This window comes from Camelus ferus, chromosome 18 (assembly GCF_009834535.1).
Source record: "Camelus ferus isolate YT-003-E chromosome 18, BCGSAC_Cfer_1.0, whole genome shotgun sequence".
NCBI classification, from domain to species: Eukaryota; Metazoa; Chordata; class Mammalia; order Artiodactyla; family Camelidae; genus Camelus; species Camelus ferus.
In genome coordinates, this window is record NC_045713.1 from 24,492,590 (window position 1) to 24,511,244 (window position 18,655).

The window sequence follows — 18,655 nt, forward strand, 5'->3', positions numbered from 1 at the left end:
CTCCTTGGGTCTGTTCTATGTAAGGTTTTGGGGAGGGCTCCCGCTTGGATATCAGGCAGGTGATGCCTGGGTCCAGATAGCACCTGTCCTCCAGGTTTGCTTGGGGTGTTGCTCAAAGGATCGGGACTAAGTCTTCAAGTCTAGAAGCTGGCTCTCCAAATCAGATGGGCTTCAACACGAACTGACCAGCCGCACCCACAGGGATGGCTGGAAGTGAAATGAATGATGTGTTTGCATCTCGTCCCCATCCCGTAAGCCACTGCCAACCCCCTCAGAGGACCTCATGTTCAGGAGCTGCAGTGGTCCTAGGGAACCATGGGAAATCCAGCCCAGCATAAGGAAGCTCATTTATCTTACTTGCCAGGCTCCCTACCTGGAGAGGCAATTCACCCAGCTCACTGTTTCAGCCAGCTGTTCACTAGATCATGAATGATTTAACAATTGAAACTTTACTGTGTGTATGCACTCGATAAAGTAACTATTTATACAAATTATTAGCCCCCTTGTTTTTTTCTCCACAGCTGCCCTCCCCCCAAAAAAGCTAAATTGACACAAGTTTTGTCAAATGACTAGATTACAGTAAATGCCTTAGTCAGAATTAAAATAGATCTCAGCATCTCACGGCTTCGTGTGTCTCCAGCATTCCTTCAAAGGGCAGAAAGCACCTTTATCGGTGCCTCCTGAGGTCCTTCAAGTTGAACAGTCCAAGACTGAGATTCATTCTCATTTTGCTGAGTGAAATGTTACAAAAATCCTTCCCCGGGGGTGATGTCGATACTTGTGAGTAGACAGATCACAAACAAGTCTTTTGCAGAGGAAAAGCCTATGGCTGCACAGGCAGCAGCAGTGGCACTAATCTGGCCATTTGAAACCTGGAGAAAAGGGACAGCCACTAACTTCGGGAGGTCAGCGGGAGTCACGTGGCAATTAGAGAAAAACCAAGGCTGCTGTCCTCATTCAAAGTCCCAAAGACCTAAGCAATGAAAGAATATCCACGTGCGTGGGTTTTGTTGTGGCTTTTTGAATTTGTTAAGTTGGGACACACGTCTGCTTTGGGAACACCAGACTCGCCGCTCAGAATACATCCCTGTGTCTGCATTGTGTTTAGTCTTCATTATCTCTTTTTTAAGAAATTGTTTCAACCTAGATGACGCATTTCTTTTCTTTCCAAGAAAGAGACTGTTTCTAACCAAGTTGTGAGTAAAGTGATACTTCATAACAGCATTAACCAAGGGATAGTGTAGAGAAGAAAGTGCGACACTCAAAAAGTCTGAAAGTTTCTTGTTCAGATCGTCCCAGTCTTAGAGAAAATTTCTCGTTGAGTTTAGTCATCAGGAGCTCATTATTTTTACAGTAATTCGGTTTGTGTGTATCACACCATACTGGTGTAACCATGTCCCCATCGCTGTGAAAGCCCATTTCCCCAACATTTTTGGTGTGTATACGACCCCTCTGATGCCAGGTCACATTCAGATGTGGAGACAAACCCCAGTGGAGAAGGGGAAACAGCTTGCCATGGACTCTTATCGGGAACATAAGTCAGGAGTGATCCCATGGCCTGTATCCACTTAGCAGAAAAGGAGCGAAGCCCTTCCAGGTGTTTTGAAATCTCAGAACATAAATATAGAACAGAATAAATGGCACCTACCCTCCTCCTTTACCCGCCTGCCCCCAACAAGGTCTCAGGGAGGCACGTCAACACATTCCCCTGCAAATGAACTCAGTCCGTGATGAATTAGGGCTGGTTCTCTTGCATGTTATATGGGTATAGGGAGCTGATGTAGCAGCTTGCCCAGGCAACAGGAGGCAAGTAAAAACTGAGAGCCTCTAAGGAGCATGGGGAGAGTGGAAGTAGAAAGCTTTTGCCCAGAGCTAACGTGGGGTGCCCTCTTTCTAGCTGCCTCGTGTAATAGATGACGTGGTGCTCACTAGTGTTGGATCGTTGGAGAGTTTCTGAGCTGCTCTCGATCTTCCTCTCCTCCCCAGAAAAGTGTAGATAACAGGCATACGTAGTTCATGTGGTTTTCCGAAGAGTTCGTGAGTTGCTCTGTGGGTCTGGTGATTGGCAAGTGTCAGTGAATAGTAGCTGTTAACTTCACACAGTGGAACCTCCTGCAGCTAATAATGGCGTACGAGAGGATGGAATTTCGCCAAATGTAATCACGGCTTTGCTTGGGTTATTTCAGTTATCACTGCCTGAACTTTTAGACAAGTGAGGAGGGTCCAGAGTCCCTCCTCACTAATGTCCTCATTAAACCAGGTTCTCTTAAAATCTGCATCCTTCATAAACAGCATCTTAGCGACTCTCACAGTTCCAAGAACTGTCACTCATTTTTCCCCTGTAACAGAACTGCTATGGCATTCCGAGTTTATCTGACAATACAATCAATAGACATTTTGGTGGTTACCTGGGGCCCGGTAATCCTCTGGGTCCTGGAGACACAGAACGGACCAAAATAAAGTCCTCAGGACACCCCAAGGGAGAGAGAGATAACAAAGTTGCAGTCAGATAAGGTGGTAAGAGACTGATAAGAGGGGAAAAAAGGAGTGATATTGTTACCCCAAAAGGAGAAGGGAAAAGACCCCAGTTCTTGTCTTACCTGAAAGATAAGAATTCGTATGGAAGAAGGAAGCATTGTGTAGTGAAAGATTTTAAAGGTTTGTTTAGCAAAGGGAAAGCTCACCTCCAAGAACAGGAGGCAGGCTGCTCCAAGGGCGGGTAGCAATGGTCTTTGTTTGCCCCTCATACCCTCACTTAGAGGTGGTCTCTTGATGGATGGATGGCTTTTACCCGGGGAATCCTTAGTCATGACCGCCCCCTTTTGCACACGTCATTACTCATGATGCACACAGAAAAACCCATGGTGTTGGGAGTGGGGGAGCTTAAACCACAACGCTAATTATACTACAATGAGCACTGGGTCGTGTCCATTAGGTCCTTGTCGCTACCACGCAATTGCTGCTACAGGGTTCTAGCCGGTTTCTTGCTGGCACTCACATAGAGGAAGTAAAGCCCCTTTATGCTGAAAGCAGGCAGAATGGCACCTTCAGGTCATTCTCCTCCTCCACCTATCCTGCCAGCGCCCCCACTTACCTAAATACCTAACAATATGATAGTGACAGCAGTGGCTTTGGGAGCTATGGGGTAACATTGAAAGGAAAAGCCTTTGGGGGAGAAGGTGATATTGGAACCAAGAATTGAATTAGGGAATCAGCTCAACTTTTAGAGGCTGGAAAAGGCAAGAACTTTCAGAACTGAGAAGCAGTGGCCAGAGGAGGCTGGAGGAAAATGAGTCATTTTAGCCTCTTACAGTAAAGTTTTTGGTCAATAAATTCTTAGGCAATCAGGCCAGCACAGTGTCACCATCTTTTTTTCTTTTTTCCCTTTGAAACATGCGCATCTCTCTCCAAGTTCAAGTTCTTGCCAATGCCTTCTGTGCATCCTAATCAGACCTGTATCAGCCTAGAAACTTCTGCCTAATTTGGATTTGACTAAAACTTTTGTACCATAACGTTATGTAAAGAGATTCAATTATGGTGCGCAATGTTTTGTGAGTAACTACCGCCCATAAAAAGTTAATTAATCAGGGCTGTGTCAATTTCCTTGTGCCATGTCAATTTGCTGCCAGGTAATTAATCACTAATCACCCACCAAGCAGCAGGCTGGGGGGACAATCCACGAGCCATTTATTGTCTTTCCCCAAATAAATGGCACGTGCAGCCAGGAAGAAACACATCTTGCCTTTCATAATATTTTTATCGACACTTTTGCAAGTTGTAATAGGCGGCAGCAACAAGCAGCTGCCGTTCAATGGAATATGAATATTAAAGAAACAAATGAGCGGAGATTTATAGGACATTGCATTTCTGTTATGTCAGTTTTGAGATTAAACCAAGCAAATGAACAGTGAAAAATTACTCTTCCATGTGGAGAATGGTGATTAGACTTGTACATTAATTAGAAATTTTTGTTTTCCTATTCAATGCATTTCAAATGAGGATGTCCTATAAGGAATGGTTTGTCCAAAATGTAGATTTATTCACTTCTAAACAGCAGTATTTAATATCCACACGCATTTTAAAACGAAACAAGAGCCGATGCCAAATGTGCATTTCAGGGATAAATATATATATATATATATATATATATATATGAGAACCAGAGAGTCCAACAAATTAAGTGGCCGTTGGGGTCTTTGTAGAGACTGCATGGATGGAATACTCCCTTTTTAGCCTCAAACCTTGAAAATTACTGAATTTTAACAAAACCAAGAGCCTTTCCTTTTTTGTTTTGACCTAGAACTAAATATACTCCATCGTATTAAGGTTTCTATTTAACGTCATTTAAAGACAGTGACCTAGCTGTGCATAAATTGTGTCATAAACCAATTTAAGTGCCTTTATTTGAGATTTGTCTTGAAAAAAAAATCCACAAACATTTTTGCCATTTGGAAAAAAACCATTGGGTTTAGGCTTTTTTTTTTTTTTTTTTTTTTTGACAATCCATTGTGACGTGTATCCCACAGTGCTCTGCCTCTGAATTGAGCTGGAGCTGGCTGCTTATTTCACCTCGGCATGTTACCTATTAGGCCACTTCGTAATTTATGGTCCGGCACATGGAATGAGAGTTCCCTCAAGGGGGAGTCCTGCAGAACCATGAACCTGCTGTTGAAACCACATCTGCACCCCCAGAATTGTGTACGCGTGTATTTCCTACCATAAATTACCCACGGAACACTTCAACCCCAAATGCACACGAACATGTCTCAGTTTTAAAAGATTTCAGAGGTGGGGGGGACCCGGCATTTCTGAAGCAAAGGAGAGGAAGAGCGGACAAAGAGAGAGAGCTCCCCCTCACATCCATTCTAATGGCACACCTTTTCAGGGCATCTGGCAACCTCATGCAAATTCAAACCCGCGCACAAACGCAAAGAATAATTGCCCGTTAAAGCAGTTGTATATTTTTATGGCTTTGATGCAGAATCTGCCCCCCTGTCGGGTTTTGCATCTGCTACTCTTACATCTCTCCCAGAGCTCTAAAACTTTAATATGCAGTTTATAACCCTCAAGTATTTTCCACTGGTTTTGTGTTTCTTCTCTTGGGATTTCCAGGCTGCTGAGATGATCTCATTTGTGTTTATTTTCTAAGGTAAGCACCACATTCGTAAAAGAGATGGAGGGGGAGAACACACGTTCATCACTGTAAATACACTGAACGTGGAGCTCATAGGAGGCGGGGGCTTTGTCTTTGAGGGGGAGACAGGCAATAAGCAGTTGACACTTTGGTAAATGGCCCATTTGGATGGTTGATACACCCACACATCTTCCGTTTAAAAATGTTGATTTGACTTGATACTTGAGCACATCACAGCATGCCTCTTGTTACATCCCTGAAGTTTCCGTTTCATTGAGTTCCACAGTGGAGAACTCCTTATTCCCAAGAACTGAGATGGTTACTCGGCTAACCTCCTCAAAATATGCTCCGGGTATAAATCTCGCAGAAGGTTGGGAGTGGGTGGGCTGGGAATGTTGGTGAGCCAACAAGATGTGCCACTGGTATTTGCTCCAGAAGCTCTTGCCCTGTTTTCTTTGAGAGAAACTCATCTTTAGCTTATGAGCTAAATCCAATTTTCGTTGCAGTGATACCAGATTTTTCACTTTGATTCATGCTGGATCAGGTTTAAGAGGAAGCTTTCCAGTATAATGAACCTATGGTTTTTTTCCCCTCCCTGGTCTCCCTTACGCCAAGAACTAAGGATTTATACTGTATCCACGTAGGAACCTGAATACTTTCCATTGTTTCCCACTGATGGTCTGTTTACATGCTTATTAACTTGACGTTCAACTAGAAAAAAAAATCAAATCAGCGTAGGGGTTCAGAAATGCCTATAATTTAGTGTCTTTTCTTTCTAGTATTGTTCTTTAATTAACAAAGAGGCATTTACAAATATTGGACAGGGTGACGGGTGGGTGACTTTTATTAGCATTGATTTACTCCATCCCAGAAATAGAGAGGACACTGTGAGCTTCCACCTGGCATTTTGCATTGGACTTATTAAACGTTTATGCCCACTTACTGAATCCAAACTCCTGAACTGGGGCATTGATAGATAACATGGTAACTTTCACTCAACAAAAGATACATGTCACACACAATGTGAGCACATAATTAAGATGTCTTCCTTCTACATAGTTCAAGCACAAAGTCATTTTCATTTTGTTGAATCTATATCTGAATCATCTGCCCAAGGATTTGCTTCAAATATGCAGTTAACTGTGTCCCAGCATCTAAGGCCAGCACACCTGGTAGGCAAGGAAAAAATAATAATAATAAATCAGTTCCTACCATCCTATGTGAGTCTAAAGGAAGCCTGACAAACAGTTGAGGGTTCCTGCCCTTGAAATTGACCTTCAGTCTTAGTGGCAAGAGAAGAGAGCCATACTGTCCAAAACCAGTCACAGGGGGAAAAGTCCTCTAGTGGAGACGGCGGAGGCACGGCTTCAAAGCAGGCGAGTTAGGAATTATAAGGGTTGCTATTTTCCATTGTTCCTTGTTGCACACATTTATTGTATTCAGAGACTGAGATTGGCTGGGTTGTCAGCCAGTCATGATGGAGATCCAGTGGGGTCATTTGCATGTTGTTTATCTGCAAATCGTGGGCAGGATACTTTGTATAAAGGAGAGTGGTCTGGAAGATGAAAGAAGGAGACTAACCTTGGTTTGCCATCAAAAGACGTCCAGGTATAGTGTTAGGTAGCTGATACCTGCACTGTGCCAGGCGATCTTCTAAATCAAAGAGCAGAACAGATTGAGAGCCCTGCCCTCCTGGAGCTTGCATTCTAGCAATGGTGAGAGTCTTTGTCCTTCATTTCTGTGATCCAGGCTACTTGATTACGCGTACAACCCAGAAGGGTCACAGCAGCTCTTAAGAAGGAGACTAACTAGAGACTTCACACAGAGACCCCTTGGCCAGCTCTAGGCTGGCAACAAGAAGGGGACAGCTGAGCAAACCAGCCACCTGGGAGACCCACAGGCTTTCTCCATGAAGCCTCTCTTCCCTAAGCATGAACTGCCTGGACCCTCCTCGTTTTACCCAAGGGCACTTGGCCTCCCAGGAAGTTCATGTGCAGTCCTTCCCAGGTCCCTTTCACAACATGAAAATCCCTCTCATGTGCCCTGCTAGGAGGAGCCCAAGGAGCCCTGGTGTTAAGACCCGCAAACACCTTATCCTGCATCAGAAAGATTATTTCCTCCTGCAGCAAACGAGGTCCAAAGTGGAATCCTGCCTCTGCCCTTTTAGCAGCTTGCGTTCCCCTGGCTCTACTGCCGAGCTTCTGTTTCATGTTCTATCTCAACATCTAAATCCTCCAAGAATTATTGTAAAACCTGCTTGTCGCTGAGAGGGATCTTGTCTCGCTCAGTCTGCGCCGCAGCCGAGGATAATGAATGGGTCAGCATAATTACCGCGTCTCCTCACACAGGCGGCCAGCTGCTCTGCCAGATTGTGAGTTTGTTTCATTTTCTTTATTTCACCATCCAGGGTGTTCCTCTGAAAACTTCATATCTGAAAGGTAGCAAGACAGAGTCGGAGTCACAGGCATGCTTGCTGGCTCGTTTTCTCCCCGGTTCTGAAGCCAGCATCCCGTATCGTATTACTCCTGACCTTTGATGGTATTAGGACCCCCCCACTTTCCCCATGGAGGTTTGACACCTCCCTGCAAATCAACCACATGAGCTGAAACCCTGGCCAGGAAACATGGGTGCTGGGGGCCCGTAAGCAGAAAGTTAGGTACAGCTATGTGATGTGTCTTCAAGGACAGGTTTCGAAAAAGGTTAAGGATAACCTATATGGCCTTCTCAGACACAAATCGAAAGATAACATCTTTCTGGCTTGGTAGTTACAATCCTAGCATTTTACCAGCATTGTGAGAGAAGGATGTGGTAGAATCTACAAAACAGGCTGGCTGGTGGCCACTGGAGAACACGCAGAGAATTCCAGACAGTAGTCAGTCAATCTTCACTTCCGGTTCAAGGGTGATATTCCGGTCGGTCCAAGAAAGGGTATAGAATTGGGAATGGCCCCTGTGGGAAACCCACTCTCTTCCTCTCCCCACGCCCCGCCACCCACATGCAGCTGCAAACTTGCTCTGTCCAAGGACTCTGGGAGTAAGGGGAAGAGATGGGGTGGAGTGTTTCTACTCTTGCACGTGATGGCAGGGAGGGCGGAAAAGCCCCTCTTGGCGGTTTGGATGTAGGGCGGAGGCAACTTTAGGTACACAAGATGAGAGGAGAGAAAGGAACAGGGAGAGAAAGTTCCCTGAATAGTCTGCCAGTCATCTGGCTGGACCACAGCCCTCAGCTTCATTCAGTTGTCCATGTACTTAAGTCATCTGGAACCAACTGTGTGTGACATCTAGACCCTACTGTGGACAAAATCAGGGGCTCCTGCTGACTTGGGGAGGCATGGGGACAAGCAAAGATGAATGGGATATGGAGGGAGGCCTCAAGGAGCTTGCAGATGAATAGAAGAGTTACACGTAGTAAATGACTGAGTCTCTTCTCAAAACCAATACCCATGAGAGGTTGGGTGTTCTGCAAACTCAAGCTCCTGGAAGAATGAAGTTTGGGGGTGCTGGGTTAATGGCATTCATATCCTTCCCTCCCTGTAGGACTTTCCAACCCTTCAATCTAGATCTCCTGGGACAGCAGTTTCCTAAATGCATTTTCCTTAAAAAGCACCCCCTCCGTGGGATGCAGTGTGGGCAACCGTGGGACGGGACGAGCATGGCCAGCACAGTGAGAGCACTGAGACTCAGAGAACAGAAGAGCAGGAGGGCAGAGGGATTTTCCAAAGACTTCATGGGCCCTGATGCATTAGGATTTGCAGACATCCGGGCAGGACGGACATCCCCGGCAGAGGCAACCTTATTAATTACCAGGGGTCTCGAGCATCAGGCTTACTAAGGGCCCTCTTGACTCCTCACTGAGTCATTCTACTCAGAGAATTCTCCCCCAGGGAAGAAAACCTCGCCCACACCGTCTTCATAAGAGTTCCCAGACTTCTCTGTAATTATAATTGTTGTATAAATGGATTTATAAGCTGTATAAAAGGCCAGGGGGCAGATGGGATGTCGGTAATAATTTGCTTCTTAGAGTATGAGGGGTCTGTACACTTATGATGCATACACTTGCCTGTGGGAACGCTGTAACTCAAAAATTTTCAGCAAGCAGTTTATGTACATAAGGGAAAATATGGGAACGAGATAAAAATGGGATGGAGAAAAGCTATGAATAGGCAACTAACATTTACTCACGAAGTTCGGCGCCAGAGATAACTACGAACACACTGAAATATGTATGTATAGATACATATAATTACATACATTATATACATCCTCACACATAAGAAATATGCACACGTACATATTCACAGCCACACACGCACACTACACACATATATACAAACATTCTCACAGAAGCACGCATACTTATAAACGCAGGCATACACATAAGCACATTGTGTGCTCATCCCCAAATACATTACACACAATATACGTAAGTGTCTTTGTATGTGGATAGATACATGGATGATAGGTAGATCTGAGAACGCATTGCACATACATCGTACAGTTTACCTCTTTAAAAGTTTAGGTGTGTGCAGTGAGCTTTTTCTCCCGTTATTAACGATTCTTTGTGAATGGCTGTCCTTGCCCTTGGGCACAGGGACCACCAGCTAACTAGCCCATCCTCTCTGGAACCGGACCTTGGTCTCCTCCCTCTTGCCTACCTTTAGAAGCCTGAGTCCGGGAAGGAAGGGGGACAGGTGTCCAGCCCTGGCCGGCGGGGAGGGGAGAAGGATCGTGGGTCGGGGGTCGGGGGGACTGCCCGCAAAGGCAGGTGTGCGTCTGAAAGCCTGCGTTCTGCTCTCTCCTCTCTCGCCCGCAGTGCCCGGCTTCCCGTATCCAGCCGCCACCGCCGCGGCCGCCTACCGAGGGGCGCACCTGCGAGGCCGCGGCCGCACCGTGTACAACACCTTCCGGGCCGCGGCGCCTCCGCCCCCGATCCCGGCCTACGGCGGGTAAGTGGGGCAGCGACCCCCGCAGGGGGCCCTCCCGCGCCGGCCCCTCCTGCGTGCGAGCCAGCGCATGCCGGCCTGGACCGCCCCGCCGGAACCGCCCAGCATGCAGCCCGCGCGCGCTTGCTGAGCCGCACCTTGCAAAGAGTCTTGAAAAATGAGTGTAATTTGTCTTGTCATGGTTGGTGCCTTTAAGCATTCTACATGTCACATGTTGTTATGTAAATTCTCTTTGAGACTGAATGCTGGAGAACAGAGAAACGGTTACAGCCAAAGACGTCTTTCTGATGATTGCAAACATCTGGTGATTAAGGAGGTTGGATCACATGTGCCCCTTGAATCCCCTCTGCGGAGGGACGGGAGGTTTTCAAATGTAAGAATCACTGGGGTGGTCTTGCTGCCCTCCCCAGAGACATCTTAACGCTTCAGGGTGCATGCACCTTTGGCCCAGAAGAGAAAATTAGGTGTGGAGTCCCATGTAAACTCTTCAAGTTCAATGAAATCGGAATTAAGACTCGTTTAGCTGGATTTCCCAAAATGGCCTTGGCCTTCCTTTACCTTCTTGGAGGAAAATGCAGAATAATTTGTTCCCGGTGGCCCGTTTGGTCTTTTTGTGCATGGGCTTTGTTATTGCCAAGTGAATATCAAGGAATGATGGTGAATGCTCAAAAAAAAAAAAAAAAAAAAGAATTGATACTGTTGTGATAGGCTGCAGTCTTGAAATGCTACCCTTTCTGCCTTCCTGTTAGGAATTCTCCTAGAAGATTCTGACCCCCTCCCCTGGAATCAGAGTGAGGGAAGTCTCTAAGGTAGTGGTCCTCACAGGACATTTGGAATGTCTGGAGACGATTTGGGTTGTCACAGCTGGAGCAGGGAGGTATGAAGGTACCTTGTGGTTAGAGGCCAAGGAAGCTGCCACACATCCTTCCCTGCACGGAACAGCCCCCTGCCCCCTCCCCCAGGACCAAAAGTTATCCGGCCCCAAATGCCAGTGGCACTTCTTTAAGGAAAACTTTCGGCTATGCCCACCACAATCTGGCATGAGGATTCTCTGGCCAGTGACTGGCTTTCTGTTCTGCAGAAAGAATCTGGCTATATTCAGGATGGTGTGAAAAGGGTTAAATGCATTCTCTTTCGCTCTGCGGCTTATAGAATTAGCCTAGATCATCTCTATTATGCTGATGACAAAGGGAAGTACTCTTTGTTCATTATTTATTCGTATCTCACCCCTTCCAAAGTAGAGCCTTTGAAGTGTTTTTAAAAAAAATGCAATGAAACCAAGTTAAGAAAATTAAGAAATGAAACCCAGTGAAATCATCAGGAAGAGAAAGTAAAAGCAGAGAAATAGGACAATGTCCATCATTTCTTGTATTGACGTTAGATTTGGGTCAATACTGCTACAAAGAAAATGTTTATTTTTACCAAGAAGGTGGAGGATAATAATGAACCAAGGATGAACTGGCCCTAAATTCTCCCGACCCTCCAAAGTAATGCGTCTGCAGGTCCGAAGTCTTCTATATCTGACCGTGTGTTGTAAGGAATCATCGATAGTATAATCCGTATCTTCAGCGACAGGACTGAGCCCATTTTATAGATCCAGAAAAGCAGAAACAAAGATTTATTATTCCCAAGACCACATAAAGAGTTATGAAGAATAAAAAAAGTTACTCTCTAGGCTCATGTAATTTCTAAAGCAAGATTCATAAGCCATAAATGCAAAATTACATGTTTACATCACATTAGTTTGTCTGAAAATCATTATCTTACCTTAGTAGATGGTAATTGTAGCTTTTGCATCTACCTCCCCTCGGTATCTCACTACTATATTAAACAGAAAAAAATAAAATTATATGGCTTATCCTCACATGAACAATTCATAAAAACCTCAGAATAACACACCTGCTGTAAAATTGAAATTTGCTAACTTATAATGAACTTGCTCTTTGCTGGGAATAACCATGCATAACTAATTAATGCCACATTCACCAGGGAGAGGCCCAGGCATCTCCAAGCGGTGGAACCTGTTCATAGTTTGTGACTGCTTTGACCATGATTTGATTTTAATATTTCAGTGATCTTCCTAATCATTTTGGTTACAATGGTAGATGGTGCCTCTTTGCTGACAATATTATGGCTGGAATTCTGAAACCCACACTTAGCAGGAAGATAAAATTCTCCAGATGGGAGGAGTAGGAAATGAGGAAGGGCTTGGGGTGGGGGGCGGAATCCATATCTGCAGGGTCCATAAGGGTAGAGTACAGGTCGAAAAAGAGGAAATTCAGCTAGATGTATGAGTGTTTTGCTGGATTACAAACTGCCTGGAGTGCTTTGGCACCAAATGAAAAAGTGTGAACTGAGCATCTTCATTGGCTCAGGTTGTAAGAGTCTACGGGGCATCAGGGGAGATCATCTTGGAGAGAAGACCAGAGCAGGACACAGAGCAGACACTGGCTGGAGTAGAGAGAGTCCTGATCTGTGAGCGTGGAAACAAGTAGCAGAGAAGTTGGAAACTCACTTCCATTTCCAGGAAGTGACATTATCAGGATTCAGGGGGTCCCGGAGATAGTGTGGATTTCCTATAGCTGTGTGTCTTCAACGTCCTCTGGGGGAAGAGCTCCAGATTTGACTAATGTCTTTCCTCCAGTTCAGTTCAGCTTAATGCTGCTTCTCTCGGCTCCAATCACTGTCTTGCACTAAGGATGCTGAGACACATGGCATCTTTGGAAGAGTTTCTTACAGTCAGGTGCAGGCGCCACCACAGAAGCTAACAGTTCCAATGAATGTGATCAGTGATAAGGCAGGGTGTTGAGTGAGCACCAGGGAGGGTCTCAGCCCACCCTGGTTGTTTAGAGAAGGTTCCCAGCAAAAGAAGAAATACAGGACACGTTTAAAGCCAATCACTCCCTAAACTGCCATGTTAAGATCACATTCTGCAATCCTCCCTCACATCCAGAGATCCTCATCTTTTTTTAGGCCATCACCTAGCAAACTGCATTTAGTAAGGAAGAATTTATTTTTCCCATCGTCGCCAATTGAAGCCCTGTCTGTCCACCTAAACCTCTGTTCTTCATGAAGTATCCAGTATGAAATACACTTTGTTACTAAAATTTCAACCAAAAATGTGTCATGCATCCTATGTCCATGGATAGCTTCCACTTTTATTTCTTGAACAATTGGGAAAAAAAATTTCCACAGACCCTCCATGACTACCTTTGTAGAGCCTTGGGTGACCTTTGGAAGGATCCAACATCAAGATAGTCACATAGGAGCGTTCACTAAGGATGCCCTTATATTTCATCCATTTCCTTTTATTGATTTGGTTTTTTTTTTCCCATCACTTCCTAATATTTTCTAAAACCCTTCCCAGCAAGTAAGGAGTATAGGTTATGAAGAACTCTAATCTCCTCTCCACACAGCTAAATAGAAGTTTACTGGGACATGAATACATGATCATGCCTGGGGTTGGGTGGGGGCTCTGCTTGGACCACGGAGGGGTCATGGACATGGGGTAAGCCCTAGATTGCGCCAGTCAGCTCCTTACGGATTGCCAGCATTGAGCGAGAGTGGGCGATGAGTTAGAAGGCTAATCCACAGAACGGTTACAGTCTTTTAAGACACAGGCTACAGGGCAGGTAAGATTGGCTCCTGCTGCTCTATCTCAGACTGCCCTGGGTAGCAGACTTCACCTCTGCAGGCACGGTTGCCTTCCCAGGAGAGGAGAGACTATTCCTGCCATCGTAGGGTTGATAGAGGATGAAATAGGGAGGTCCATGTAAGTTTACAGCTGGATCAGTTCCATCCAGCGACACGTGCTAAGTGAACTGTAGCTGCTGGTGTTGCTGTTGATACGGTTACTGACTTTTTATTAGCTGCCCATACTCTTCTCTTTCCCAGGGTCCCCTAATGCCTGTGTTGAGTGCCCAGGCAGATCTCTCTTTCTATGCATCACTTTCTCCTTGGCTGGGGGACTCCAGCCATTCCCAGACCTCCATCCCCCCGTGAGCCACAGGGATGGCTTTGGACAGAGGCACTTCAATAATTGATGGAATATGGAGATTGGAAATAAAATATTAACCAGTGGACAGTCTCAGAGAGAACCGAATGGACCATGTCGTCCACCTTTCCCTTAGCATTTGATCCCAGAGTCAGTTTCTATAGACAACAACAACGTTTAGTCTGTCTTCCTATGACTCATGTTTGGGAGAAATTACCCATTGAGTAATTGGTGCCGGCGGATGATCTGTGGATGAAGACGGCAGGTAGAAGTGTCAGATACACATGCGCCAGACTCAGCACATCTGACGTTAGAGGACGGCAGCTAAACCACAATCCTGTCCCCCTAAAACCTCCATGAGATTGGCCTCACCGAGTTCTTGTTCTTAATTAGTTAATTAATTATTAAACAACACCTTATCAGGTGCCTCCTAGGTACCAAGCCTATTGTATGGAGATGCATTAGGGTCCCTTATAGAGAACCATAGGAGATTTTTTTTTTTTTTTAGTTATTATTCTACATTAAGCATCCAGCATTGGCTATAGGGTTTTGGTCTTGGTTCTCTGAGTATCTTGCAGCAAGTTATTCTGTGCTTTTTCAGGTAATTAATTATGACATATCTATGTACAACTCCTCAGAGTTACCTTGAGAAGCATTTTGAGAAGACTGTGCTACTTGGGGTGTAGGAAAGACATGGTAACATCCCAGGAGGAGACTTAACTGTTGGCCAGTGCGAGAATGAAAGCCACACACAGATCCCTCGGGAGTGCGTTCAGGTTTGGTCCAGAAGGAGCCTCTAGGACTGTGTTGTGGACCTTTCTTTCTATAAATCAATCACGCTTTTTGGTTTTCATTTATACATGCCGCATCCTCACCTCGTATTATCTGATGCTTAGAAACTTTTCAATTTACACCAACATCAAGAACTTCAAAGTCAGCATCCCCTTTCTCAGAATACCTTCCAGAATTCTTTCTAGCTTCTTAGTTTTTTGTTTTTGTTGTGAATTCTTATTTACATCCTCAGCCAGTTTTAAAATGTAACCTCTTACATTTGAAAAAAAAAAATCCTCTTAATTGAGTGCATTTAGAGACAAACACTGTTAAGTCAGTGGTTCTTACATTTGGGGGGAAAGAGTGAAATGTCACAGGTGTTTTGATGATCTAATTAAAGTATGTATTTTCCCCAGGAAAATGTTGTTGTACACACAACACACAATTCTATACAAATGCCAGGGGGTTCATGGACCCACCTGATAGCCATTCAAAAACAACTAGATTTGAATACACTAAAAAATGTATTTTCCACTTGGAATGGGCAGTAAGATAGAGCAGCTTTAAATAACCTTTCCTTCAAGAATATATTTGTGGTTGGGACATATTATATTGCACAAACAGACTGTATACCTTGGGCATCCCAGTACTTTCTTTCCTTTTTTAAAAGGTAAACTAATTTGCCCTAGTGCAATCATCCCCTGCTTGCATTCATCCAAATATTTAACTACTGTTATTACCTTTCTAAGAAAATGAGATGTGCATTTGCATTATGTTCTTGCAAAAGCAGATTGCCTGTCCCGAAGTGATTGACAAGCAATACAATTACCTTTGCATGGCTAGACAGACTGCCTCTGCATTCAAATAGGGCTGCACCTGCTCAGTGCATGAGGGCAGCTCCCTTCCCTGGCGATGGGGCTGTGGCTAATTTATCTGTAGCTACCTACTAGACATCAACCCCTGCCCTCCTTTCCCTCCGTATCTGATATTTTAAGTGCACCTCTTTCGTGGGGTTTTAAAAAGTATGTAATGTGTGAATGTAAAAAAAAAAAATGTGCATTCTTGGAAACCAGCATGAGACTGCGTGAGAACTTTCCTATAACTAGCTCCTGTTTAGAACAGGACCTGGGGGGCTGGCCATCAGTGTTGTCATGGAAATGGAAAGTAAAAGAAACCTGTGGAGGGTGTGCCCCATCAGGCACTCAGTCCCTTGGTCCTTGGACCACCAGCGTCAGCATCCCCGGTTACTTATTAAAAAATGCAAGTTCTTAGACCCAGCCCCGCCCAGTGCCCGCCCCCATCCAGACCTGCTGATTCAGCACCTCTGGACCGGGTGTGGGGCCCAGCCTTCTGTGTTATAACAAGCCCCCCAGAAGCCTGACCACTGCTGCCTGCCGTCGCAGTTGGAAGTTTGGGCTGTGAAGCCGGCACGACCTGGGCGGGAATCCCAGCTTAGTCAATACCTGGCTCTCTCCATTTCACTTTCTTTCTGTCTAAAGAGGCTATAATAACATTATCCATCTCACAGGGGTGTTTTGAGGATTAGGTGGGATAATGACAATTAGGTCAGACTAGGGACTGACACAGAGTAATCGCTCTCTAGAGGTGAGGAGCGGTGGTAATCGTATTTGTGCTATGACTAGTAGCTTAGGGGAAAAAAAAACACACACACACAGCCTTGTGGTGAAACTCACAGCCCAGAAAGTGGCTTCGTTTCCCACTGCCAGTGAGGACAGCCATGTGGATTGCTAATGTTTTGCAGTTGCCGTGAAGGCAGGTCGCCCACCCTCTCGTTCGTCTCTCTCCAAACGTGCAGGTGTACTTAGTGGAGACAAGCAGTGTGTTTTTGTAACAGCATCTAGAATTCTCCGTTTCCTTTCTCGGGGAAGCCACCACACTCAGGGCCTCTGAAGCTCCTCAAAAGTAGAAATTATGCCCCGGACCCTCCAGACGTTGGACCTTGCATAGGCTTCCTCCCTAACCGTGGCTCATTTTGCCTTGAAAGTTGCACCCAAGCTAGCTAAGGCCCTGGGATTTCTGGGGCGTTTGCTGGGGGTCCGTCACCTCTGTTGCCAGCCCTCCTCCTTCCATCACCGGTTCAGAGTGTCACGGTCCCCCTCCTCCGCAGCAGCAGTCGCGGCCTCCACCTTACATCTGTGCGCCTGCTTTGTGCCTCCCTGTAAGCTCCCCGAGGGCAGACTTGGCGAGTGGACTTGCTCTCTCGGCTCCCTGAGCCTTGCCAGAGCGGTTGGAGTATCGTAAGCACTTCAACAGCAGAGAAATCACTTGTACTTATCATCTGGTTTGTTTGAGCCTCTCCGTGTAAGACACCCGGTCACACTTGCCCTGGGGGTCTCTGTCTCGTACATGTCGCATGCGTCAGAGTCCCAGAGTCATTTTCCATGGTCCACAGTGGAGGGTGGACCGTGGCAGCTGAGACTAAGGCGAACACCAGGGCCAGCTTCTGGGAGTTATTAGTCCAGAGGCTGGACACGGCGGCACACAGCTGGCCACAGTGCAGGAGAGTTCGTCCTGGTGATAAAGGAGCCCCTTTCATGGCCGGAGCTCAGCCTCAGCCACTCCTGGCCCACAGCACGTGCCCACTGGCACAGCCCCCAGCGTCTGCTCCGTTATTCACAGAAGAGCAGGCGCAGATGGGGTGCCCCCTACGAGTATTTAGAGAAAGGCATCTCTTTCCATATTTGAATGGACATTGTATTTGGTTAAATATTAATCTATTGTTCACAGCTGGATCACGTTCTGTCTAGCCTCTCACACTGGTCCCCTAAGTCAGGTTCCAATTTTTGAACTGTATCCCCCTTCCCCGCTTCCACTGACAACAGCCACTGATGCCGAATAACCAGATCCGAATTCTAACCTAGCATGGCACTGGGTCGCCTTCCGTTACCTCCTTGTACCCAGCCTCCCCCCTTAAATTACGGGCAATATTCACTCAATAAATTTTTATTGTACATCTTCCTGGTGAAAAGCAACGTGGTAGCTATTAAGTGGCAGAGAATGTTGAGTAAGCTACTGAGTGCTCCTTTCAGGGCAAAATGAGACACATACACAAATGCATTTCACATTTGACCAGTATTTACATTTATTTGGCCAAGTGAGGATCAGGAGACAACGTGATGTTGGTATTAGTTACAGGAGGGGGAAACCCCGCTTTGGGTGGGCATTGGATAAAGCTCGTAGATGTGACATTTGATGGCAAGTACCTTGCTCATGGCTTTGCACACATTTTCTCACTAAGTCGTCCCTCGATGTGGGGGCTTACTAACCTCTCCCCGTTTTGCAGATGAGTAAGTGAGGCTCAGACAGCATATGTCATTAGTCCCAGGGCCCAGAGCTGCTCATTGGTGCGGCTGTGACTGAGATCCCTGTGCGTTTCCCATCTCACATGGCTTTTCTGCCTTTGGATGAGGGTGTCAGGAGATAAGGCCCTCCCTGCACAAGGAACAGCAGGTGCAAAAGCAAAACGGCATGGAAGAACGGGGCAGAGCTGTTTTGATTTGGTTGAACAGTCGGCTTTGGGCTCAGGCTTGTTGGCAGAGGCTGGCCCTGCCTTCTGACCCCCAACAGATACTATCTTTTTATGTTAAAAATGTTGAAAGAGAAATCAAAGCTGCGCTCCGGCTGCCGCACACCTCAGCATCTCGGATCAGGGTTTTACGCTGCTTGACAAGTGCTCTTGTGAACTGTAGCCCTTTCGATCCAAAAGAAAACAGCTGAAAGCGATTCCTACCAACCTCCTTAGCGAGCGAAATCCCTGCCACGTTTTTAAAGATAATGGTACTGGGGGGTTAGC

The 18,655-nt window shown here is 45.9% G+C and overlaps 1 protein-coding gene across 3 annotated transcripts in view; it reads left to right on the forward strand.

Moving 5' to 3' along the window:
- The window catches only part of RBFOX1 (RNA binding fox-1 homolog 1), a 1,962,586-nt gene that overhangs the window by 1,894,513 nt on the left and 49,418 nt on the right, over window positions 1-18,655 (forward strand). For all 3 annotated transcript variants that reach the window (XM_032460724.1, XM_032460725.1, XM_032460726.1), the window contains one exon: window positions 9,947-10,079. In XM_032460724.1, the coding sequence (XP_032316615.1) occupies window positions 9,947-10,079 (133 nt within the window). The remainder of the gene's footprint in view (window positions 1-9,946; window positions 10,080-18,655) is intronic.